The 27,366-nt window shown below is 41.6% G+C and overlaps 1 protein-coding gene across 1 annotated transcript; it reads left to right on the forward strand.

Annotated features, from left to right (window-relative positions):
* Positions 1 to 25,460, forward strand: PTN (pleiotrophin). The gene is made up of 4 exons (XM_062198101.1): positions 1 to 115; positions 1,680 to 1,853; positions 4,886 to 5,047; positions 25,372 to 25,460. Exons 1-4 carry the CDS (start codon positions 1 to 3, stop codon positions 25,425 to 25,427), a joined length of 507 nt encoding a protein of 168 aa, XP_062054085.1. The 3' UTR covers positions 25,428 to 25,460.
* Positions 25,461 to 27,366: the final 1,906 nt, after the last annotated feature.

Raw genomic sequence — 27,366 nt, forward strand, 5'->3', positions numbered from 1 at the left:
ATGCAGTCCCAACAGTACCAACAGCAGCGTCGAAAATTTGCAGTTGCCTTCTTGGCGTTCATTTTCATTTTGGCAGCTGTGGACACTGCAGAAGCGGGGAAGAAAGAGAAACCAGGTAAGCTGTAGAGTTACGAAGGTGAGATGCTCCACTGATTAATGTCCTCTTCATCCACTGCCTGTCTCCCTCCATCCCTCCCTTCCCTCCAGCCTTCCAATTATCCAGAAGATCACAAGCTATATCCTTTCTAATGGCCCCTACTCCTAAGTCTTGGAGTCTGATTATATTATAGCTATTGTGTATTGAATATTGAGCAGCAATCATGTGCTTCTAAAAAGAAGAGATAGTAGGAAGAGTTAAGGCTGACTGGGCATTTGTCCTAGTGGTTATGACATCTGTTTTCCATATTGGAGCGCCTGGCTTTGGGTCCCTACTTATACCAAGTCGAGTGTCCTGGTGGTGCACACCTCGGAAGGCAGTGAGGATGATTGAAATGGTTGGGTCCTGGTCACCTAGATGGGAGAGCTGTGTTGAGTTCTCAGTTCCTTGCTTTCTCCTGGCCCAGCTATTGCCATTGTACAGATTTGGGAAGTGAAACAGCAGGTGCGAACTCTCTGTCTCTGTCTTCCGTATAATAAATAAAAATGTAAAAGTCAGTTATTCCTATAAAGGGAGAAAAATTTCTATTGGAAATCACAGCTGACAGATTCCTTATTTAGTTATGTTACCTCTCTTCCTCAAAAAGTCTCATACTTACAAGGAAGGAAAGTGAAACTCAGAGAGCCCCACTCCACCCCCACAGTAATAAACAGGCTGTGGACCTGGAGTCTGTTGGAGTCTGTAATCCTCAGTATTTTTATTATGCTATTCTGTCCACAAGGCACAGGGAGGAATAAGAGTACAGGCATTTGGTGCAGCTGGTAAAATGCTGCTTGGGAGGTCTGTATCCTGTAGCAGAGTGTCTGGTTTGATTCCCAGCTACTCAGCTTCCAATTCAGCTTCCTGCTGTTGTGTGCCCTTGGAGGTGGCAGGTAATGGCTCGAGCGCCTGGGTCGCTGCCACCCATGTGGGAGACCTTGTGGAGTTCTGAGGTCCCAGGTTTGGACTAGCCAATCTCTGGCTGTTGACAGTATTTCAGGAGTTAACCAGTTGATTGAAGATCTATCTATCTATCTATCTATCTATAGATAGATATATGGATATATATTAAGACATATATCTTATTTTCAGATAAGTGAGATTATGATAACATTTTTTGGAAAAAAAGAGAAATAACAGTTTTCATTGAAAGGGCTTATCTGATAACTTTTTTTTTAATTGAATGGTCTCTCATTTTTAGGGTTAACTGTCTGATCTTCTCTTTTATAGAAATGTTTGCTCCTCAAAGGAGCTGTCAGTAAAATACCTAACAGTCTCTGGCACATAGTAAGGGTTAGACTAATATCAGTTCTAGCTCCTTCTTCAGTTTTTTCCTCTCTATACTCTCTTATTCATTGATTCAACCATCTAGCTAACATCTGTCATGTTTCTACTATTTACTGGACAATAAGGTAAGGGATAGAGATAGAGGGGGGAGACAGAGAGAGGGAGAGAGAGAGGCTGCAATTAAGGCACTCAGGAGTGAGTTCAAATCTAGGAGTAGAATTTTCTAAATGTTGACTACTTTTCTTCCTTCTTCCAGAAAAAAAAGTGAAGAAGTCTGACTGTGGAGAGTGGCAATGGAGTGTGTGTGTGCCCACCAGTGGAGACTGTGGGCTCGGCACCCGAGAGGGCACTCGGACTGGAGCAGAGTGCAAACAAACCATGAAGACCCAGAGATGTAAGATCCCCTGCAACTGGAAAAAGCAATTTGGAGGTAAGTCTCAGCCAGTCAGTCATCTCATTGCTTTTCATTCTCAACTTTCAGCACCCATGACATTTTGGGTCAGGTGAATTTTTTGTTGTGGAGGCTGTCTTGTATATTATAAGATATTTAGCAGCATTGTTCGCTTCTAGGTACCAGTTTCCAACAACACCCTCATGCCTGCCAGCTGTGAAAACTACATGTCTCCAGATACTTAGGGTCCAAGGTCTTCTAGGGGTCAAACTCATTCTTGGATGAGAACATCTGCGTTACGTATAAGAACAGAAAATATACACATGATCCCTCCTAGTAATGACCAATGATCTTTCCTCCCTCCCTCCCCCTTCCTTCCTTCCCTTCCCCTCTCCCTCTCCCTTCCTTCCTTCCTTCCCTTCTTCCTTCTCCCCTTTCCTCCTCCTTCCCTTCCTCCTTAACCCCCTCCTTCCCTTCCTCCCTCCCTTCTCCCTCCCCCCTCCCTTCCTTTCTCTCTCCCTCCCTTCTTCCCTCCCCCCTCCCTCCCTCCATCATTGCTTTTATTTTTTCTTATTTGTGCTTTCTGAGTCCCAGTTCTTTTCCTTTTGCCTTTTATTACTCAGTTTCTCCATGTCTCCCTCTGTCACAAGGTCACTTGTGATTCCTCCTGATCCTCCATATAGCTCCATAGATTTACCTGTTAGAACCCAGCAGGGCTGGCCACAGCCACTTTTCACAGTTGTTTTTCTTGCTGACTCTTCAGCTACACACTGTCCTGACCAATCTATTTGAGACCGCATCTCTCAACAATTCCAACGTTAAATTCATTCATGAACCCCTAAAAACCTCTTCCTTCCACATTCCAGGTTTTTTGTCTCTCTTAGCCATGGTGGAACATGATGATCCAGACGTGTCCTATTGCCCAAAGGCACATGAAGAAAGCTAAACAATATCATGCATATATCTTTTCCAACCTCTATAGTATTTGGAATATTTTTTGAATGGAGACAAGTCTGGAAAGGCACAGTGGAATCCAGATACATTTGATCTTAAACTATACAATAGGAGTCTTAAAGATTCAGCTACAAAAATTTCAAAAGTATGTTTCCAAGGACAAAGATGTAGAATAGGTGAAGAATTCTCACAATACAGCAGGAAAGAAATTAACTCTCTAGAAAGAAAGTGGGAAGAGACATTAACAGACATTTTACCAAAAAGAATCTTTAGGGGAAAAATGAATATCTGATAAGATGTGCAACTTCTTTCACCATTGGGGAAATGGAATTTTTTTTTTGAGATTTTATTAATTTATTTAAGAGGCAGAGTTACAGACAGAGAGAGGGAGAGACAAAGAGAAAAGTTTTTCATCCATTGGCTCACTCCCCAAATGGCCGCTAAGGCCAGAGCTGTGCCGATCCAAAGCCAGGAGCCAGGAGCTTCTTCCAGGTCTTCCCACACAGTTGTAGGGGCCCAAGGACTTGGGCCATCTTCTACCGCTTTCCCAGGCCATAGCAGAGAGCTGGATTGGAAGTGGAGCAGCCGGGACACAAACTGGCACCCATTTGGGATATTGGCGCCAAAGGCTGAGGCTTAGCCCACTACCTACAGTGCCGGCCCCTGGGAAATGGAGGTTTAAGAAATATTGAAATATCACTATACACCAATCAGAGTGGGTATTTTTAATTAATAGTGATAATAGCAAATTCTAGCATGAGCATAGAGAAGTCAGATCATCTATATATTGCTAATGAAATTATAAAGTGATACAGGCACACTGGGAGTATATGGGCAGTTCTTAAAAAACGGAACATGTGCTTACTATGCAATCTAGCCGTTTCTCAGGAATTTACACAAAGAAAATAAAAACATGTTTCCACAGAAAATTGTACTTGAATGTACATAGGAGGTTTATTTTTGTAGCCAATAACCAGTAACAACCCAGATGTACTTCTGGTAAAGAGCTCAGCAAGCTGCGGAAAATTAGTCATCAATAAAAAGAAGCCAACTATCAATAAACATAAATCCAGGGGATCAATGGATCTGGGAAATTATGCTAAGTAAAAAAAAAGCCAGTCTCAAGAGTTTACACATGACATTCTGAAGATGATAGAATTATAGAGCTGGAGAAGAGATTGGTGGCTGTGAAGGATTGAGGCGGTGGGAAAGAAGGAAGTGATAAGCTATAAATCATGACCCAAGGAGTCCTTTAGTTGCAACTGTTTTGTATATTAATGATGATGGTGGTCATGTACATCAACACATATGCCAACAATTCACACCACTGTGGCTGGTGTTGAGGCACCTGTGATACTGGCATTCCATGTGAGGGCCCGTCTGTGTCCTGGCTGCTCCATTTCTGGCCATTGCAGCCATCTGGGAAGTGAACCAACAAATGGAAAATCTCTCCCTATAATTCTGACTTTCAAATAAATAAAATAAAAATTTTTTTCTTATAGAACTGGTGAAATCTGAATAAACGTTCCATGGACTAATATCAATTTCAGGGTTGTGCTGTGGGCTATATGTAAGTGAGCAGTAACAATTGGGAGAATCTGGGTGAGGAATGCATGCACTCTATGTATTATTGCTTATTACAATTATCTCAGTATGAAAAGTTAAAAGCAAGGCCGGCGCCGCGGCTCACTAGGCTAATCCTCCACCTTGCGGCGCCGGCACACCAGGTTCTAGTCCCGGTCAGGGCACTGGATTCTGTCCCGGTTGCCCCTCTTCCAGGCCAGCTCTCTGCTGTGGCCAGGGACTGTAGTGGAGGATGGCCCAAGTGCTTGGGCCCTGCACCCCATGGGAGACCAGGAGAAGCACCTGGCTCCTGCCATTGGATCAGCGCGGTGCGCCGGCCACAGCGCGCCTGCCGCGGTGGCCATTGGAGGGTGAACCAACGGCAAAAGGAAGACCTTTCTCTCTGTCTCTCTCTCACTGCCCACTCTGCCTGTCAAAAAAAAAAAAAAAAAAAAAAAGAAAAAGAAAAGTTAAAAGCAAAAGTGTATATTTATTTTCATGGTATTACAGTAGGACATTTCAAGAATTTCTGTTTGGTCCTACCCTGTCCCTAGCGGAATGCAAATACCAGTTCCAGGCCTGGGGAGAATGTGATCTGAACACCGCTCTGAAGACCAGAACCGGAAGTCTGAAGCGAGCCCTCCACAATGCTGAATGCCAGAAGACAGTCACCATCTCCAAGCCCTGTGGCAAACTGACCAAGCCCAAACCTCAAGGTAGGTCCTTGCCATTATACCTCAGTTTTAACAAATTAGTGGCATCAAGCAAGATTTTCATGTGTGGAAATCTAAATTTTTGCCAGAAGGAAGTATAAGGTGAGTTACCTTAACAAAGTGATTGAGAAAGTTCTGTGTGTTGGGCATCACGAAAGTTCTTCCCCATAGGCTGTTTGTGAGTTCAAGTTGAAATCCTGTGCATAAATAAGGTCACTGGTACTGTCTCATAATGAGAGTAACTAATTTAGCCAACAGGCCAGTTAAGGCTGCCATTGTATGGTGACCATGGATCCTTTACATTGGAATCATATCCTGACAAAAAAAAAAAATGCTTATGAAATGCATGAGGCACAAAATTTTATATCAAACCCTTTCCAGATCATTTGAAATAGTTTTCACAAAATCAAGGAAATTATTTCACGTTTTCCCTTTCTCCACTGCATAACTTGATAGTTTCTGTATTTCTTGTACTTCTTTCAGAGACATTATATATGTTGGGGCTATATTAGCTTACCAGCTACATTCAAATCACAGGATTTAAAAATTACATAGAGCTATCTTTTCCAGAAAGTCAGTTTCTACTTTTCGATGGAGAAAGTAAACCAAAACCAAATCTGATAGCTATTGTTTGAAACAAATAGAATACCAGCCATGGGAGGTCAAGGAGGCATTAAATTATTTTATTTCATGGGTGCTCTGAGATGAATTTTGTCCCCTCCCTCTAAAAATTCATATGTTGAAGTTCTACCCTCCAAGACCTCAGAATGTGATTAAAACGAGTTAGGGATTTAAAGAGCTAACTAAGTTAAAATGGGGTCGTACAAGTGGACCTTAATGCAGTATGGCTGGTGTTCTTATAAGAAGAGGTGAGGAGGGCAGAGACACACACAGAGGGCAAACGATGTGAAGAATGGGGAGGAGATGGCCATCTACAAGCCAATGAGAGAAGCCTTGGAAACAGCCCTACTCACACCTTGATCCCAAATTTCCAGCCTCCAGAACTATGAGAAAATACATTTCTGTTGCTTAAGCCACCAATATCATGGCATTTGGTTAGAGACGCCTTGGCCAACCCATGTGATAGGCCCCAGTGAACTCAAAGTAAAACACCCTCTGGGCCCCAACTCAAATTGGAACCCCACGATGGTCTGGGAACTCATACATGTGGCCAGGAGGAACTCAGTGTGGTGACATTGTATTACATGCTCACAATAAGTGAAAGTAGGAAAAAAATAAAAAAGATCCCCAGAAGGTTGGAGGGATCAGTTGGTTTGCTGCTGGTGGTCAGGAGAGATTCTTTAGCCTCTGATAGAGTTGTCCATGAAATAGTTACCTCTGATGTCAAGTTGGCCAGGTGCAGGCTGCTCCTGCAGACAATGAGTCTAGGATCCAGGCTGTGCTTTCTGGATCATAAAAAGTCCTGCTTGTTGCTTATTTGATAGGGATGATCAGGGTGGAGGTTAGTGCAGGGACTACTTCTGCTAACACTGTGTCACTTTGCCAACGACAACCACCTAGGTCTGATCAAAATCAGCAGCCAAATCTAGTGAGTGAATATTTCTGAAAGCAGAGGAACTCGGAGATATAGTCTTCAATTTAGTTTTTTTTTAAAAACTTTTATTTAGTAAATATAAATTTCCAAAGTACAGCTTATGGATTAGAACTGAACACCTATCAGAAATATAGAATGGAAAGGAAAAATTAAGGAACTCTCTACATTTTAGCACAGTTAGGTCTTAACCTGGGTTTCACATTAGAATTTTCTTACAAAATTTTCCTATGAAAACATACAAAAATCCCATGGCCCAGATATAACCTGGACCAACTAAATGACTATCAGTAGTTTTAAACACTTAAATATCTTAGAAAGTTTCAATTTAAGGCCAAAATTGAGAATTAATGTTATTCATTATGTTATTAAGAGTATTCAATTAAAGTGTTGAAGCCATTGATGCAATTACCACATAGGTGCATTTAGTATGCACACACATGCAAGTACACAAGTACGCATCCATGCATGCTGTTCTTATCTCCTACAGGAGAGCGAAACTACCTCTCAAAAGGAGGGGGAATGGTTTTAGGCAGAGAAATGGTGGGTCTGGTGAATAAGGAAACGTTGAAAAGTGCAGAATACATAGGAAACAGCAGTGGACATGAACAGGAAAGACCACTCAGGATATTTGATAAATACATGCAACGATGTCTTTCTTTTCATTGGACCAATAGATACTTCACCTTTCTATGTTTTTCCACCTTGTAATATTAATGAAGGTTAAAATTTTGTTTCAGGCTTTCAATGGTAGGAAAATATTTCAAGTGGGTAGACATTCTGTAATTTTCATACATACTAATGAATTGTAGTCTATAATTAATTGAAATGGGATTTTTCTTAATGAGCACTATGTTTCAGACTGTTGGTTATGCATTTTATAGGTCATGAAAATGCAACTTTCCCTTTGTGCATAATTAAAACTTTGTTTAAACTAACCAATCTTTCTCCTTCCAACAGTGGCTGGTTTTGCAAGAGCTGTTTTGGCATCAGACACACTGCTCAAAGAAAAATCTATCAGTAGTTGAGCCAGAAAAATGTGTAAGATAGGAGATTTTCTACTGCTGTTTATTTATTTATTTGAGAGGAATGCTGGGAAAAAGAGAGAGAGAGAGACCATTCACTGATTCACTTCCTGAATGTCTGCTATGGTTGAGGTTGAACTGAGCCCAAGCAGGTAGCCATGAACGTAATCCAGGTCTCATACATGGGTGGCAGGATTCCGATGACTTGGCCATCACTGTGGCCCCCTAGAGTCTGCAATGACAGGAAGCTAAGAATCAGGAGCAGAGCTGGGACTCGAGCCCACATACTCCACTGTGGGACACTGGCTTCTTATCTGCTGGGACAAATGCCCACTCCAGTGAGATCTCTTAATGGGCACAAAATATTTTTCACAGTTTAGACAAAATGTAATAAGTGACATATGTGAGGTGTGTGTATATATATATATATATATATGTATATGTATAGCTTTAGTATTTTTTCTCAAATAACCCTGGACATAGATATTATAAGTTTCTCTTTGAGATTCCCTTAAGTTAGCTCATTTTCTTCTGACTCATGGAAAAGGAAATACTAATACAACAGAAGCCAATTATCGTTATTTTGCTTCTACTCATACGTGTAGCTTTAGATGATTTTCAGACATCATCTCATGAAGCCCCATATGTCTTTGCAAGTCGATATTATTATAAAGGAAACTGGGAGAAACTGGTTGATTTATTTATCAAGGAGCATTTGACCAATAAACGACAGCGCCAAGACTGACTCTCAACTCATAACCTCTTCTGTGCTCTGCTAACTTCACACTGGAATCACGTGTGGTTATGAAGCTCTATGGGTATTATTTTTCTTTGGAATCAGAGATGATGACCTCTGTAAAGCCCAATAGTGACATATTCTGCAACATTATTTTTAAGACAAACCACAGAATAGAAGTCTCGGGAGGACAGAAAGCTGGCCCGTTTTGTTCTCCATTGTATCCCTTGGGTCTCTGAATAGCAGTAGCAAATAGTAGATACTGAAAAAAAAATTACATAGTACATAAATCTAAACTGGAAAATGTTTTGTACACAAAATATACTCAAGACTGACGGACAGAGCAGCAAAGAAGTCTTTTAATTGAACTTGTCTCCAATTGACAGGATTGTAAATTGTTTTCTTCTTTTTTTTTAAAGAATTATTTATTTATTTGAAAGGCAGAGTTACAGAGAGAGGTAGAGAATGAGATCTTCCATCCACTGGTTCACTCCCCAAATGTCTGCAATGGCTGAGCTGGGTCGATCCCAAGCCAATAGCCAGTGGTTTCCTCCAGGTCTCCCATGTGGGTGCAGGGGCCCAAGCACTTGGGATATCCTCTGCTGCTTTCCCAGGCACATCAACAGGGAGACGGATCAGAAGTGGAGCAGCTGGGACTTGAATGGGTGCCCATATGGGATGCTAGTGCCACAGGCAACGGCTTCACCGGTTATATTGTGGTGCTGAACCTAGTTGTTTGCTTCTTGTAGGAAAGAATAAGTTATCAATGCAGACTTTTATTTCAGTCTGGGAAGAAAATACAGAGGTAGGGAACTCATTAATTTTGAACTGGGCACAGAGAGAGGAGCTCTTCATTTCATTTAAGTCTTAAAGCAGCTTCACATGTAAATTTTACCTGTCCTCCTCTGCACAAGAGAAACATGGGCTCAGCGAGGTTAAGTAACTAGCTGGAGGTTACGACACCCCTAAGCAGTGAAACAAGATTCAAATTAAAAGTCAGAATGCCTGTCTGATCGCCCCGTGCTGCCTCTTTGTATTGTAAACAGGACACTCCGGCTCTATTGAATAAATCTTCCATCTAAAGTCATTGCAGAAGTCCCCTGGGGACCTTGGCTGTGATCTCATCTTGGGTAACAAGTGGGGACAGAGACCATCAGCAACACGCTCCTGTCCATCATGCTGTGTAACCCGTGGTGGAATCAGTGCCAGGTTTTGTTCTCTTTGGATACTGTTTTTCTGCTTTCATTCAAACATGAGAATTATAGGAAAGGGCCTTTACATAGTTGTCAGTCTTTCCTAAAGAAATCCCATGAGGTATTGTAACCCTGAGAAACATCAGTAACTGTTGAAATAGAACCACTCCACATAATCTAGTCACTGGTGCACAACCGGATTTCCTTCTCACCAAACACATGGTCAAGCTGTTTTGTTTGTGTGTCCCCTGTTTGTTTTTGAGAACTCTTATGCTTGTTTTCTGACCTCTTTTCTTTTGAGAAATGGTAGTGGATTAACATATAAGCTGCTTTATTTTCAGTGTAGAAAACACTGCCTTTGAATTTTAAAACAGATGTAAAAATGTTGGTGAATCTATGCCTATCCAGCATTACACTGAGGGAAAACTGGGGAATATCTTTGTGACTTAAATACTAATAGTAAGGCTAAAGTACAAAAGTTTTATTTAGGAGATAGGGAGAGGTTTGATATCTAAATTTGCCATCTCAATGCTAAGAAATTACTGAATACTCCGCTTTGGTTCAGAATTGCCTTACGGTTACTCACAGTCCTGCTGATCAGCATTGCCTCTGTGCAAACACTGCCCTCCAGCCTCAATCCACAAGTTCAACAGTGCTGGCTATTAAGGAACACAAGTTCAATGTCATTAGAAACCAAGTGAAGACTTATTAGAAGATTCTCTTGCATGGAAATCCCACTTCATCTCAGTAGAGATTCCTGTCATCTACTTTTGTATTAGAAGAGAGATTATTGACATGGTTATGCAGACATGAGAACTTAAAGATGCCTATTTGGAGTGTAGCTTTCCTGGGAGAGCAGGCAGGATTGCTCTGGGGAAGGTTCCTTGCCTGACTAGAATTTGCTTAATTATCACCAGAGTATAGCGAGGATAAAACAGTGGCTGATTGCTTTGGATATTGAAATTGTAGTATCTTAAGAAAAGAGATTAAGAATTTTAATTAATTAAATTTATTAAGTAAGCATCCGTCATGGTGTTTGGGTACAGCACAATCTACTCTAGCTAGCTAAGCAGAAAGCTGTTTATGGCAAGGTAGGATTGTTCAGTTCCAAGAATCTCCAGGAGGGCCAGAGGATCTGGCTTGGATGCTGCAAGGCCAGCGGTAATGCAGCCAAAGGCAACAGATCCAGGAGAAACATTTAATCACACCATAGGTGAGTCATCTAGGGTAAACCCTTCTGCTGAAACTATGCGGTGCCCAGCAGCTACACTGGTAAGACCTGGACACTGGACACCATGCCATAGCTCTCCCCTCAAGACAGACACTTCTATCAGCTTTCTTGTTGGAACGTCCTATCTCCCCAGATTTGGCCCCTCCCTCTAGCTGGCGACTTTTCCCTCCATATCTCATTTAAATGTGCTTGCTTGATAGAAACCAAGTAACTTAGAAAATCCTACTGCGAACAATGTGCCTTTGACTTTGCAGATTATAGCATGAGAAGAGAAGCCAAAGGGTTTTAGATTGGTATTGAGCTCATCTGTCACAATGAGGCAAGGAAATCGGTATGTGTAGGAGGCTATCATTACACTTACCGCTCTTCTCCCCTTGGGTTACATGAGGGATTGGTGCAATTCCATGGAAAAAATGCTGCCGAGAGCAATCCTATGATGGGACAGTTGAGCACCCATTAGAAAGAGAGTTCGATGTCTCCTTTTTGGAGCCACCAGCAATTTATTTTCTGCAAGAATAACTGACCCGTGAACAGTGACGAAAGCTGAAAATGAAGGCCAGTCCACGCTGACAGTTTTGTTGATTTCAGAGTTGAGAACTTTTTAGAAGGTAAACAGCTGTTTTCCAAGCCACAGGTGTTTCTCAGTGGTCACCTTGAGCATGCGCTCACTGTGGAATTAGAAGATGGAGACTCCGTCCAGGAGGGAGCCAGCCAGTGGGGTGCCATAACCCTAAGCCAGTCCCATCTATTTGAGCAGGTGCAGCCCCATGGAATAGACTTTGAGTACTTGTGAGATGAGTGTCGAGCAAGGCTGAGGCTTGACTTGAGGTGTATGTGGGAGGCTCCTGGATGAGCTGAGAAACCCTCGGGGACTGTAGGTCCTACGGTTCAATGGTCATTTCAGAACATTTTAAGATCGTGTGTTATTGTTCACATAGAAATTATTTACTTGTTGTCTTTTATCCAAATTACCTAAATAATATGGAAAAAGCAGTCATATCAGCATCTGAGTTTGTCTGGCAGAGGGGCATTTGCAAACGGTTTCTGGAATGGGCAGGGATGGCATCACATGGATGGATGTCTGTGTTACTGGCAGTGGAGGGGAAGAGTGTTTGCTCTCACTATCCGTCTGTACCAATCCACTCCGTGCTGTAACCACATCCTTGTTAAATTTCCCTGTTCTCCCTGCCCCTTTTATGTCTTCCCAACTATTGCTAACAGTGTTGCCATCTTGCTGCTCTTATTCTGGACAGTTGCCCAGCCCTCTCTGAGGTTTGACAACTCATCTTTAAAGATCAAAAGAATGGCAACTGTTTAAGTGCAAGTCTCCACTGTGTGTGCAGGACACAGCTTTAGGCAGCTGATTATTAAGTAGGAAAAGGGGGTCAGCAAAGTGATATTCCCAGCATTCTCAATTCTCTCCCCACTAAATAGACACTTTTGTTAGTTCATTTAAAGATAAAAGGAGTTCCTCAACCTTTCTTTCCATTTTCTGGCTCTGCCACCTTTTGGGAATGAGCCTGGCATCACAGCACAGACCAGCGTCTCTAGGCTGAGAGACTTGAACGGCACTGAGAGAAGTGAGGGGGCAGAATCCCACCGCAGGCTGTGCTGGGACCCCTGACAGGGCCTTTGCTTCCTGCCCTTGAATTTGACCAGTGGAGGCAGAATAGAGAGGCCTGTGGGAATCCCGTGTTTCTCACACAATTACCCATTTTGGTCTAACGGTTTTTATTCCTTTTTAATTCTGTTTGATGAAAATGTCTTTCAATGCTTCTGTTGCATTTTTTTTTTTTTGACAGGCAGAGTTAGACAGTGAGAGAGAGAGAGACAGAGAGAAAGGTCTTCCTTCTGAAGGTTCACCCCTCAAATGGCCGCTACGACCGGCGCACTGTGCTGATCCGAAGCCGGGAGCCAAGTGCTTCCTCCTGGTCTCCCATGCTGGTGCAGGGCCTAAGGACCTGGGCCATCCTCCACTGCACTCCCGGGCCACAGCAGAGAGCTGGCCTGGAAGAGGAGCAACCGGGACAGAACCTGGTGCCCCAACCGGGACTAGAACCCGGGGTGCCGGCGCCGCAGGCGGAGGATTAGCCTAGTGAGCCGCGGCACCGGCCTCTGTTGCATTTTCTATCCATAGTGTAGTTAGAGGGAGAGGAGCTAACTCTGTCCCTTTTCATACTAGAATGGCATCTTTTTTGTCTTCCGTAAATCAGAGTTGACAAAGAATGCCTGATAGCATTGTCATTAAGGTGAAATGAGGGATCATAGATAAAAATGCTTCCCAAATGCGGAGCACTTCAAAGACCATCTCTTCTCTTCCATTGTATTTCTGAGGCGGATGTTGCCCTCAGCACCTTTTCTGGATTAAAAAAAAAAAAAGAACTAGGATGCTGGTAGAGTAGAAACTGTAGTCAGTATTTGTTGAGAGTCTGACATGGTTTAGTACATTGCTCCCCCATCATTGCGTTTCATATCCATGAACACCTTGTGAGGCAGCTACGGTCACCCCCAATTTTACGTCTGGAAGCCTGAGGCTCAGCTTGCCTGCATTAGGGATTCTAAGTAATAAGCAGAGGGAACAGGACTTAACCACAAGCTGCATTATGAGCAGGTACTTTTCAACGGGCTTCCAAGTCTCTTATACAATAGAGTTAATGAGTTTCAGACCCAACTGGACTCCTTGTTGGAACATTCTTCTTCTGCATCGTTCTGTCTGGGCTCTTGTATGATTCTAGCTCCGGACAGTACTTTGGTTCCAAACTCCCAAACAACAGTGTTTCTTCTCCTATTCTTTTTTTTTTTAATATTTATTTATTTATTTATTTTTAGAGGGTCACATTTTAATTCCTGAATTTTACAGTTCAGCATTAATATCACCACATGTATACAAATGGTGTAAAACAAGTACAGTGGTATTTTTAATACAAAATAAACATCTGTTTTATGGAAAAGCTATACTTCATATCTACACAGACAGCCCATCTTTTCCAATTAACTACAAAATCTCAAAAAAAAAACCAAAAAAAAAAAAAAAACCAAAAAAAAAAACCAGGGGGAACTGCTTCAGTTTAAGCTATTCCAGGAAAAAGGGACCCATAACACATTACAAAGGTGATCTAGATTGTAGCTGGAATTCCTATTTTTAGTTTTTCCCAATGTAATAAATTGTAATTTGGGGACATTTTTCTTACTTCAGCATGATCTCAGATCATAGATGAGTAAACTAACATTAAAATATTTACAGTTAACTTGCTGTTCTAAAACTAAAAACTCTGAACTGTTGCCTCCATTATTTTAAATTCATTTACGTACATGGAATGTGCTTTTATTCTTTTTAAAAAAGCTTTCATAGTACACCCTTTTTTGTTTCTGGAAGAGCTTCATATGCTGCAAGCTGATGTTGACACCTTTAAGTAACTCTTTGGGATAAAATGGCTTCTAGATATTAAATGCCACTTCATTCAGCACTATCCTTTACTAGTCTTTGTAAATTATACTTTTTAAAACTTGCTTCAGTTCTGGGGACAGTGACAACTTCACTAACAAGTCCGAAAGTGTCTTCAAATATCTTCCATAGAAGACTGTATTGGAAGGCAGTTGAAAACATTTTGTTCTAGGTACCCCCAAATTTTGGAAACTACTGTACTGAATAAATACTTATTTATTTATCTGAAAGGCAGAGTTACAGAGAGGCAGAGGCATAGACACAGAGAGAGAGAGGTCTTCCACTCACTGGTTCACTCCCTAGATGGCCACAATGGCTGGAGCTAGGCTGATCCAAAGCCTGGAGCCAGGAGCTTCCTCTGGGTCTCCCACATGGGTGCAGGGGCCCAAGCACTTGAACCATCTTCCACTGCCTTCCCAGGCCATAGCAGAGAACTGGATCAGAAGTAGAGCAGCTGGGACTCAAACAGGCACCCATATGGGATGCCAGCTCTTCAGGCGGCAGCTTTATCAGCCACACCACAGCGCCAGCCCCTCTTCTCCTATTCTTCATAATCTTTTGTTAATTCTGTAAAACATAGCTTGTTCACTCAACAAATATTTATTGAATGAGTGCATATGATAGAGTATACACTAGAGATAAATTAATGTTCCTAATGAACTATTAGTGCAAGAACAGAGGAAGAGGGATTAACCCCAATATACCACACAAAGTGACAAGCATTATGGAGAAGTATGGGTCCTTTGACATTACATCTAATTCATTCATTTGTTCATAAGTCTACTAAGAACCTGCAATGGAGTGCATAGTATGTTACATGCTAGCGATGCTATACAGGTTTCCTTTCCTTTTACTGATATAGTCTAGTGGGGGTATGTAGACAATGAAGGCAAAAAGAAATAATAATTACAATGATAAGAGTATAGGGGGATAAGTGATCTTAAAAATTAAGCAGAGGAGTAGGCATTTGGTCTGGTGGTTAACATGCAGATTGAGACACTTGCACATCAGAGCAGAGTGCCTGGTTTCAAGTCCCGGCTCTACTCCTGATTGCAGTTTCCTGTTAATGCACACCTTGGCAGGCAGCAGGTGGTGACTCACGATCTGGATCCTACCCAGCCATGTGAAGGACCCTGATGGAGTACCTGGCTTCTGGATTTGACCATGCTCAGCTCCAGCTGATGTAGGCTTCTGGGGAGTGAAGCAGCAAATAGGAGTGCACTCTTTCTCTCTCTCAAATAAAGAAATAAATAAACTGAATAGGGCTAAGTGATAGAGCAACTGATAGGGAATACGTTGAAGAGAGTAAGCACCTAAGTCTCTTTGAGAAGATAATGGGTGAACTTGGTCTTGAAGACAGAGAAGAATTGTATCCTTGAGCCCCAAAGAGGTTGTTTTGCTCAAGATCTAGAAAGGGGCCAGGGATAAAATTGACCAGATTTCCCTTCCTGTGCATCTAACCACTGCCATCTTCAAGAGGGGTCCCTCCTCTGAGAAGGCATTCATCGTGTCGTCCTGAGTGCTTCTTTGTCCCTCGTAGTGCAGAGACTCACATAGTAGTCACCTTGGTGGATCACTACATTGCATAGTTCCTAGTCCATGAGAGAACTCCGTGAAGTGTATTGGCTTGAGTGAAGACATGTTGTCTCCAAATGAGTTGTCCTGGTCTGAGTCACAGGGCACATCATTCATGCATTGGCTTCAAATGAGTGCAGAGAAATGACTGGGAGAAGGTTCTCCTGGTGTTTTACTCTGATCCTTATTAAAGAATCTTTGCTCCTAATTGCCACAGCAGATATGAGAACTACGAACTATAAATGTTTGCAAGGTTTACTTCGCACTGTGTGTCTGTGTTCATCTCCCTTGGTAAATTCCACGCTTGGAGGCTCATTAGCTGTGCACACAGAAAACAGCTATACAATAATTAGTAGTAAGAAGTCTGCATAATAGAACAGCATTCACACTAATTAGCTACTGGGTTGAGGAACCTGGTTTCTCTCCACTGAGCTTTTGCATTTCTTCCTTCTAACTTTTGGATTGGGAATTTCTACTTGTGTTCTAAGTTGCAATGATTGTCATTGATTGACATTAAAAAAAAGTGATTCTTGGAGAGTATTGTGATGCAACAGGATTATCCTAAATCCATAGCAAATCCTGCCTCACTTACTCTTCACAGCAGCCCAGAGAAGTTTAATTCACATTTCATAATCTAAGACACTAAGTCTGAAGCTTGCACCTTCTAGAGAATGGTCAGACGTGAACCTGAAGTCAGGACAGTGTGTTTCCAGAATTCGTATCTGTTATTCCCATGTTTTTCAAACCAAGTGTTCCTTGAGGGGTCTCTGAATAATATAAAAGAAATTAGGCCGGCGCCGTGGCTCAACAGGCTAATCCTCCGCCTTGCGGCGCCGGCACACCGGGTTCTAGTCCCGGTCAGGGCACCGATCCTGTCCCGGTTGCCCCGCTTCCAGGCCAGCTCTCTGCTGTGGCTAGGGAGTGCAGTGGAGGATGGCCCAAGTCCTTGGGTCCTGCACCCCATGGGAGACCAGGAGAAGCACCTGGCTCCTGCCATTGGAACAGCGCGGTGCGCCGGCCGCAGTGCGCTACCGCGGCGGCCATTGGAGGGTGAACCAACGGCAAATGGAAGACCTTTCTCTCTGTCTCTCTCTCTCACTGTCCACTCTGCCTGTCAAAAAAAAAAAAAAAAAAAAAAAGAAATTAATGACTTGTTTTTTTTTTTTTTTGTTTCAATGATAGCTAATCCTAAACCATCTGTGTAAGCATATTTGGGACCATTTATTGAATCCTATCAAGAAATTTCTGTCCTGAGTTTGTATAATAACTGCATCAAAGCCAAATGGCAACTTTTAGAGCTGTTAAAGGGTCTACATTATGGAGCATAGGAGACAGTTGGGCAAGACTCCCGGGCCACCCAGTGACCTCTCGGGGTGGAACCGAGGGTGAGCTCATGGTTGCCTTCTGCTGCTGGGAGAGTTAGTGACTCTGCTCTGCTATCTTGGTAACAGCTCTGTGGTGCAGTGGGGATGCATCACGGGCACCCAGCAGCTTCACCGAGCTTTTGTGTTGACGCAAAGCTTCCAGGAGCCAACAGGGAAATCAAAACAGGCTGGCTGTTGCTCAGGACACATAGGCAGTAAAAAAAAAGTGATCTATTTTTTTCTTGAAGAGTAAGCAATATTTGTAGAAGAGCTCATCCATAATCCAAAGGGTGAGGAGTTGGTGAAAAGGTTCCTGGTGTCCCACGTAGGAGGCAAGGCCTGGACCTATTTATCCCAGGCTAGGACATTGACAGTGTGAATTTGTGCAAGGCTTTTGACCATTATTTTCATTCTGCAGAAAATAGAAAATAAACATTATTCTTTAGATGGCTACCAGACACGAGAACAGGGAGTTCACCTGCCATGAAGGCTTTTGTGTGAGAAATATGAGGGGAGGGGAGTTCTCAGGTCTGGCTTTTGCTACTGCTGCAGACAGAGCCCTGAGCAGAAGGGTGGAGAGGAACCATGGGGTGGAGAAATGTAGCTCATCTACTAAGAAGTAGCCATCAACGCCCTGTATGAGCAGGAAGTAGCCAGAAATAAACTGGCGCCCCGTCTCCCTGTCCCTACTCACAGCCAGGATGGACTGGAGCAAGGACAGAGCCCCTGCATCCTTCGGCCGGCTTGGTCCCAGGCCCAGTATCCTCTCCACTCCATCCTCAGCAGCGATGAGGCCCATCGAGCTTGAAAAGTTAGCCCAGCTCCACCCCCACTCCTGGTCCTTACCTGGCTTACGCTATATAAACCCAGCCCATAACTAAATTCCTGCTCTCTGCCATGTGTTCGTTCTGTGTACGTGGCGGCAGTGAGCCATCTCTGTGAATTTATTATTTCCCCTTGAATAAATTCACTTTGGCTGTGGAAGAAAAATAATTAATGCCATTCACACCTGTGAAACCACTGATGAGCAGAAAATCCTATGTGACTAGGGCCCGAAGTCACATATTTACAAAAAAAAAATGTATATAAAATCAGAATTTAAAAATTCTGAGAGACAAGTTTTAAAATGATGATAAATGAGCATGCATTTCTGCACCTCAACAGCTAATGAGGATTCTCTGAGGGACTTACACAATGAACTAAGTATAGCGGTGGAATCCACAGATCAGTTTGCTGGGGCTGCTGTTACAAACCACCACGGCCTGGTTCCTGAAACAAGAGTATCCTAGTGCTCTCTCTGTTTTCCTTACTAATGAAATCCCTAGGCTGGCTAACTGCATACAGGTAAGAGGTTTATCCAGTGCATGGTCTTGGAGGCTGGAGGTCCAGAGAACATGGCAACAGCTCCTGTGAAGCCCCCCTTGGCTGTGACACCTCACTGCAGGTGGCAAGACAGGAGAGCATGCATGAGTGAGTGATGGCACTGCTACTTGGGAGCCAAAGAACTCTTGGAACAACTTGCTTCTTCCAGAAACAGCGTCATCCCATCTGAGGGCAGCCCCCTGGGGAGCTGAGACCACCCACGAGGCCTCTGCAAGGTACACTCCTTGCACACTGGTGACCACGCAAGAACCTGTGCAGGGCAGAGTGAGACCCACCCAGACAGGAGTAGACATGCTTCCTCGGTCTGGAGGCTGGACGTCTGAGGCCATGGTGGCAGAAGCTGGTTATCTCCTGAGCACTCTCTCCCGGGCTTGGCCATGAACTGGCCTTTGTCCCCTTGCATCCTCACCAAGTGCACTGGTCGCGAATTTCATGTTCTTATGAAAACTCCAGTCCTACCTGATTGGGGTCCACCCTAATGACCTCAACTTCATAATATTACTGACGTGAAGACTCCATCTCCAAACACATTCACGCCTTGAGGTATGGGAGTCAGGGTTTCAGTGTGAATTTTTCCGGGGGAAACAATTCAACCTGTAACCACTGACTCTATTTGTCAGTATCTCTGCCACTTTTTGAACCCAAAATAAAACATGCATTTAAGAGCAAACAAGAAATCATTTATGGTGCTGTACTTCCTAAAATTTTATGTATTCTACAATTTAATATTTCCCCCTTTTTTCATAAACATAATTAGGTTTCCCAGTACCATTGGTCGTATTATGTTAAAGTAAGCATCAGTTCATAGAAAATAAGGATGTGCTAAGTGGGAACTACTTATTTTTGTTTATAATAGTGCTTTTTATATCTGAGAGAGGCTCCAATCTGATGAATACTTTATAATAAGGCAAATTTTGTACCTGTGCCTTTGTTCTTACAGAAATAAGCCCTAAACTATTTAAATGTCTTATCAGAGATAATCGTTCTTCTTTGGTGTTTCTGGGTGGAAAAAGTCAGTGACTCTGTGCACATAGAGGAGGTGACTGTCAAAAAAGTTCTTAAGACCGGCCTACAGTAGGAGGAAGGGGAAGCAGCTTTTGCTGATCAGAAGATATTCAAATGTTCATGCATACACGTGTGTGTGTGAATGTGTGTGTGCACGTGTGTGTGTGCATGCGTGTGTATGTGTGAATGGGGTAGCCAATATAGAAGGATGACATAGAGGTGTTGAGCTAAAGATAGAGGCTAACTTGGTGCTTTTCTACATGGTGTACATATCCCCAGAGCTTAGATCAGAGGGTGACCCCAACACCCATGCATGCCTGGACCCCCACACCTGATTCAACCTCAGAGAGCAAGTACACCTTGAAGAGTTGCAGATGCCGATACATGCCCTAAGTGCTTCCCCTTAGGAATGGGAGTCGGAGAAACAGGAGGGCTAAGAGGCTGCAGAGGTTGTAGAGAGCAGGCTTTGAGTGAAAGGAGAGGGATTATTCCACTTCTGTTCGATAATTGCTTTGAAGATTGCTGACATGTTGATGGACATTCATTAATTTTGCTCTGTGCGTTTGATGAAATAATTTCCTTGTCTCCGCCTCCAAACCTGCAATTAAATCTCCATCATTCAGCAGCCCGTTCAAAGCTGAAGGTTCTATCAGAGATGTTGTTGAGTGCTGAGTCCCTCCCTAACCTGCGGAAGGTCTTGGGAGGGATAGGAGGTATAGCTATGAAATAAAGATTTGGTGACATTGGATGCATGAAAACGAAGGTGGACAGGGAGGGAAAGAAGAGAAAAGAGAGGGGAGTATCAGCGTGAAGGCAGCACGGAGGGGCAGTCCTGCGTGTGCAGGTATGCGGGTATGCACGTCCAGAGCCCATAAAAGTAGATGTGCAATCTGTCAAAAAGGAAATGAAGCAAGTGGTCCTACAAAGTAAGAAGCCAAAGAAAACATAAAAATGTTATTAAACAAGCACTGGACTGAGCCATACTTGTGTATTCATTAAACAATTTTTTAAAAAATTTTATTTATTTATTTGAAAGGCAGAGTTAGTGTGTGTGTGTGTGTGTGTAAGAGAGAGAGAGAGTGAGATAGAGAGATTTTCTATCTGCTGGCTCATTCCCCAAGTGGCTGTAAGGGCTGGAGCTGTGCTGGTCAGAAGCCAGGAGTCAGCAGCTCCCTCCTGGTATCTTACATGGGTGTTGGGGCCCAAGGACTTGGGCCATCCTCTGCTGTTTTTCCAGGCACATCAGCAGGGAGCTGAATGGGAAGTGGAGCAGCTAGGACACTAACTGGCGCCCATATGGGATGCAGGCCCTGTGGGCGGCAGCTTTACTCACTACACCCCCGTTTAAAAAATTTAATATGTTACATTTTCAATTTTGAAATTGATAAAGATTTCTTTCTGTATCATGCCACTTTTTATACACTACTCCAATTTGAACTGAACTGTTTGGAAATGTAATGAATGGTGCCATGTTAGGAAACCGTGCTAACCGCTTCCTGGATTCCAGGTAGATCACTGAATTGAATATCCACAGATCAACACGTCTCAGTAGCAACCCTGGATGCAGCCAGTGTGGGCGAGGGCTTAGGCACCTCTGTGTGAGGAGGCACAAGTGAGTGACTGGGAGTAGAGGCACAAAGCATGAAAAGGACCCTGGTGCTGCCCAGTCTTCTGTACAGACGTACTTTGTGATCGTACTGCGTGACAATGATATGATCCTTTCCTTTAATGAGTTGTTGAGGTTTCTTGAGCAAGTCTCTGAAAGAGAACCATTGGTGTCTCGGCATGCCTCCTCTGCCCTGGCTCTCTTAATCTCTGAATCAGCAGTGTATACTTCTAATTGTTTTTCTTTCCTTAAAATATGAATTTTCCTCTTGGAAGGGGCCAACATCTTATTTCTATTCTGATCAATGCTTCTTCCCATTGCTTGAATGACCAAAAGCCACTTATGTGTAAGTCAGTAGCAAACAAAGGCTAATTCACTTTAGTTAAAATCTGGGCTCTCCTCCTAAGTTCCTTCTTAGTTGTATTTTTTTTTTTGTTTTTCTTTTTCTTTGTTTATGTAGAAGGCCACCTGAAAGAAAAAAAAAAGTGATGACAACAAGAACTCTTGCTAAGAAGAGGGGATAATGTATTCCAAAATTTTCAACTCTTCTACTTCTTTGAAAAACATCTCCTTTCTAGATCATAGAGCAATCTACAAATTGATGTCTTTCTCTCAAGGCCCATTTCCAACCCTATATTCCCAATATTGGTAATAGAAGTAGATGATTACTTGTTCTAATCCCATTCCCAAATGGCCTTTGCATGGATGGAAAAGATATGGTTCAGGATGTTGTATTACTTGCCTTTCCAGAGCAGGCTTGATGCGACAGGCACTCATATAAATTGCTGATAAGAATTTAGATTAGTACTCTCTGTCAAGAAATACATTTTCCAGAACATTAGTAAAACTTTTTTAAATGGCCTGTTCAGGGGGCAGATATTTGACGTAGCTATTAAGCCATGGATTAGGGTTCCTGTATCACATATCTGAGTGCCTGGGTTTGTATTGCTTCTCTACTCCTGAGTTCAACTTTCAGCCAGTGTAGACCTTTGGGAAAAATAGATAGTGGCCCAAGTAGTTGGGTCCTATCACCCATGTGGGAGACCTGAATTGAGTTCCTGGCTCCTGGCCTGACCCCACCTATTGTGGCATTTTGTGTTTGAACCAGCAAATGGGAGCTCTTTCTCTGTCTCCCTCCCTCCATCTCCATCTCTCTGCCTCTCAAATAAATAAACAAGCAAAATTTAAAATGCCACCTTCTTTGATGCAGTAAATTCTCTTCTAACAGCCTATATACTAAAGCAAAATTTAGACATATGAATCATAAGCAAAAGCACCATTACATCATTATTTATAATAACAAAGTTGGTAAGAGTCCAAATATATAAAAGCAAGAAGGTAACAAAAATGGAGTGTAATGACATGAAGAAATGCTATTTAGTCGTGCTGCAAAGTGTATGTAATAACACAGAAAATTGATACAATCAAATTTGTAGAATAAATTGTATGTTAATAGATTCCTATATAAAATCTTGGAAAGAAAACATAAATAGGACCCACTGTGAGAGGTGCTATTTTTATATTGAGAAATTGTGGGTAACATTAGTATATATGTCTCTGTACGTATATGTGTGTATATGTATTTACATGCATACATATATACAATGTATTTCTTTTTTTGTTTATATGAGTATTTATTACTTTTTAAGCAAGAAAAATAATATTTTTCAAAAGAATGAAATAATTCAGAGGGGAAGAAAATCTTTTCCTTCAGGGTAAATCTTTTAAAGACAGATTTTTCTCCCTTTGGATGCTGTATCTTTTACATCACGTGCATTTAGGATGAAGTTGTAAATTAGCAGCAAGAGAAAGAGTTCCTGAAACCATAAGACTGGCTGCTGTGTAGTCGTGGTCTTCCTTATCAGTATGAACAAATGCTTTGGAATACTTGACAAATTTGGAAGACTTTCTCATTGAGCAATATTCATGGATGTAAAGTCTTCCTTCTTTCCACTTTATTTTGCTGAAGATTCCTCATTTTTCCATTTGGTATGAGCCCATAGCATACATAAGGTCTACAGTGTGTCAATGTAATACTGTGATGTTTCCTTAGCTATGTTAGACAAATTGATTGACATTGTATGGAATATATAGGCAAGTGGTGATTTTTTGAAAGTTGGGGAGTATTAATGAAGGAATAAGAAAGAAAATCCAGGCTCAGATGCAAGAGAGAGGGTATACACTTGGCTTTACTAAGGAGAATTTAGGGAGTAGTCCCATTCCCAAAATGTTCCTTGAAATGGGCAACCTACAATAGATAAATCGAATTTTGTAAAATATTTAGAACAATTTCAGGTATTATGAAATGGAAAAACATGAAATACCCTATTAAATGCCATCTTTCAAACTTGTGCATGAAAAAGGGGCATAGCAGTGAAAACATGAAAACTAATGCCACACACATCCACTGCACTGGTGAGCTAGAGGATTGGACATTTCGGAAGGTTCACCAGTAAGACATGTGAGAAAATAAGACAAGGGAAACCAGAGTTAAGTCTCAGCTGATGTCCTACATTGCTCCCTGAAGATACCATCCTAATGTACATCTTTGCTTAAGATGTCAACCAAAGATTGGGAATTACTGAATGTTCAGATGCTATTTGTTTAGAAGTTAAGAAGAGTACCTTCTTTGATGTTTCATGTATCTATGACTGAAAGTTCTGTAAATTTCATCATTCACAAGTTGAAAATCATTGAAGCATTCAAAAATAGAGGGAAATATTAAATCTCTTCAATATACAAACAGAGAAATCTGAAGACTGACATGAACACAATGCATAGGCAAAAATTTTGCAAGATTTTAGCAATCATTGAGCCAATCACTTGAGCAAAGGAATCTCAGGGCAATTACTCTGATTAGAAATACTGATTATCCTCGTGTGTTATGGGTTATGGAATCTACTTCAAGAGGTGATAAAGATAGTGAATAACAGAAATTTTCCTGGCTCTGCTTAAGTAGGCATAACATTTCCAGTTACACCGTATCATGTTTTTTCTCATTGTTTATGGCTCTATGATCAAAGGATCAGTGCTCTACTCTGTTGGCTCTTGTTTTTATTCCAGTGTTCCTCTATGGGTTTTCACTTTCAATGACCTGCTCAATTTGTCTTGAAGCTGAAGAAGAATTTTAACTACACAGTGAAATGACCTGTGCTCTTGGTCTATTATCACACTCATGTTATTGAACACAGAATATTTAATCATGTTTTGTTCTCAGTAGATTTTATATAACTCATTTAATTTGGATATTAATCCTATAGCTACTGTCACATACTATGGCACTTTTCATATGTACATTACAGTGAACAATTTGGGACACAAATACTTTACTTAATTTTCCCCAAGTCTCATAATAACATAGTGATGCACCCCGGATTTAAAATATGACATCTAGCTCTTCAGCTTGTACTGAATACAATTCTGCCACTATTGCTGACCAAATGGAGGAAATTAGTTCAGAAATACTTAACCATATCATTTTACTTGCTAGTCCTGTGATTCTGATCAGTCTAATCTTTGGAGTCAAAGTAGGTGTGTCCTATTCCATACCACATTCTCCTGTTAGGAAAACAGAGAGAGCAAAATGATTGAATGGAAAAGGACAGAGTCTCCCAGTTTTACCTTTTTAGTTCAACTCAGTTTGACTCAATCCACTTACTTCCTCCAAGAGTAAGATTCCTGCTAAGCAAAACTCTCTCTCTCTCTCTCTCTCTCTCTCTCTCTCTCTCTATATATATATATATATATATATATATAATTCCTAATGGTCATTCTTATTTAAACGGATGGTCAAATATCTAAGCAGAGGGCGGATCTGGAGTGGAAGTGCCTTGGACTTGTTTGCTCAGGAAAAAAATACTTCTAAATGGTCCCATGGAAAGGGAATGTGAGAAGTGAGGGGTTGAGTAAAGCCTTGGTTGCTTAACCAAATGGAAGCAACTAATAAAATAACAGGTGTTTATAGATTTTCATACAGAGTTAAGCCATTGCACCTGGCTATTCTTATAAGCATTCTCTTGGTAAATGCACACACACACAAACACACACACACACCCCTCAGCTTTCTAAGAGAACTGCCAAGAGCCAGATATTTGTCTACGGATCTAATTTTTTCATTCATTCCTGGCCCATTGTAATAAAAGTGGTTTTCCCCCTCTAATAGCTTAGTAATTTGATATTTATTTTTCTCTTCTCTCTCTCTTTTAATCACAGCAGAATCTAAGAAGAAGAAAAAGGAAGGCAAGAAACAGGAGAAGATGCTGGATTAAAAGATGCCCCCTTCTGTGGGATATGAAAAGGACATCAACAAACAGCATCAGTTAATGGTTGCATTTATACCTACTGTAGGCTTTGTATTCAAAAATTATCTATAGCTTAAGTATACAATAGGCAAAAACAAAAAGAAACAAAAATTTTTGTAGTAGCATTTTTTAAATGTATACCATAGTACCACTAGGGGCTTATAATAAAGGACTATAATCCAATTTAGAAAGTTGACTTATAGTACATGTTAAATGATAGACAACTGAGGTAAGTTTTTTCAAGCTATGTGGTATTTTACATTAAGGTTTTCTTCTTGTTTTTTACTTTTTGTTTCCTTTTGGCAACAATTTAAATGTTATGACCATGTAAACTACTTCTCTTGTTAGGTAATTTTTCACCTAGACCTTTTTTTTCCCCAATTCAGAAAAATATATACTAAACAAAACAGCAATAAAATATATTCACTCTATTTGAGGAAAATATCTTGTTTTCTACAAATGGATTAAAAAATTTAGCAAAATGGGAGAGGGGTAGAGGCAGAGCATGCCCTTATTCAATGTTGACTTTTTCTTTAAAAAAATATTGAAGCATAAAAATCCTTTCATTTTGGCAGAAGCATTTGTGTTCTTGATGAAATTATTTTTCCATCTGAGGAAAAAAAACTAGGAAATAAATCAAGGTTATGCTGAAAAAGGTGCTTTTGTGTGCAATAATTTAATATTGTCATTCGCCTCCTTTTGTTACCTATTCTCTCTTCAACCTGTTAGCAATGAGAATTGATCACACAAACTAGTTAAGGCACTTCTGGGCACACATATTACTTTATTCTTTTGTATTTTCTATCACTGTTTAACAGGTTGAATGGATGTTGGTGAATTCAGTAAAAGTCCCAAAGTAATGTATGTTTGATAGAACGAAAAAAAAGTACATCTTACATTAAATAATGTTGAGGTAGCACAATGTGAAACGGGATCAGGGCAACGAATTGGAAAGTGGTAGCTTGTGCTTCATCTCCACCAACACAGAGCTGCCAATCTGTTAAGTACTATGAGTGCCCAATACTATCTGTCCAGTTTCTCTGCCTGCTGGACTCAAAGCATTCTTTTTAAGGAAACAAGTCTAATGCTTCTATATGCAGAGAAATAAAATCCCGGGAATTGGCTAGGATTAGCTTGAAAGCATTTCTCTCTACAGGTACCGAATTGTAGGATGATAATGCTCATTAAACAAACATCCATTTACTGACATACTGCTAAGTCCATTTTCAGACACGATGATTTCAACATATCCTGGAAAAGATGGCCTGATGATGCACCCAAATGTTCTTGGCAATTAATACATGTTTTGCCATCTAGTCTAAGTCTTCACTTGAGCTATGCATGTTGAGGATGTCCATTGTTGGGTCTTAGTCCACCCGTACAAGGATGGACTGGGTCCGAGGAAAGGCAAGTGCTCCGCTCGCCCGTTCCCCAGCCTCCCGGTCCCGGAGACAATCAGACGCAGCGGGGAGCCAAGTCTAGCAAGGACTCATTTACCTTTTGCATAATAGTACCTTTTATAACACAAAACTGCAGAGTCATTGGGGCAGGGCTAAGGGCCAACCAATCACTTAAAAAATCACCTTATGGGGGGATTTCTATAGGACTAGCCCTATGTCTATACACTTGTTACTAGTTTTGTTACCTCCCCTGATGTTGTACAGCCAATTAGTTTCAGTGGTAAACAACTTTGGATTCCGCCCATCTTACTTCCTCTGGGCGCCATCTTACTTGGCTCCACACGGCTTCGTTCCGCACAGCTCGGGCGGGGGCACCCGGGCCTGGCCTGGCCTGGCCTGGCCAGGCTCATGCCCCACAGTCCATTTCTCCCCCATTAAGACAAAGCCAACTGCCACTGGGTAAAAGTAAAAGGGATGAACTCCCAGGTATTTTGTGGTCTGGTACT

This window comes from Lepus europaeus, chromosome 1 (assembly GCF_033115175.1).
Source record: "Lepus europaeus isolate LE1 chromosome 1, mLepTim1.pri, whole genome shotgun sequence".
In the NCBI taxonomy this organism is placed as follows: Eukaryota; Metazoa; Chordata; class Mammalia; order Lagomorpha; family Leporidae; genus Lepus; species Lepus europaeus.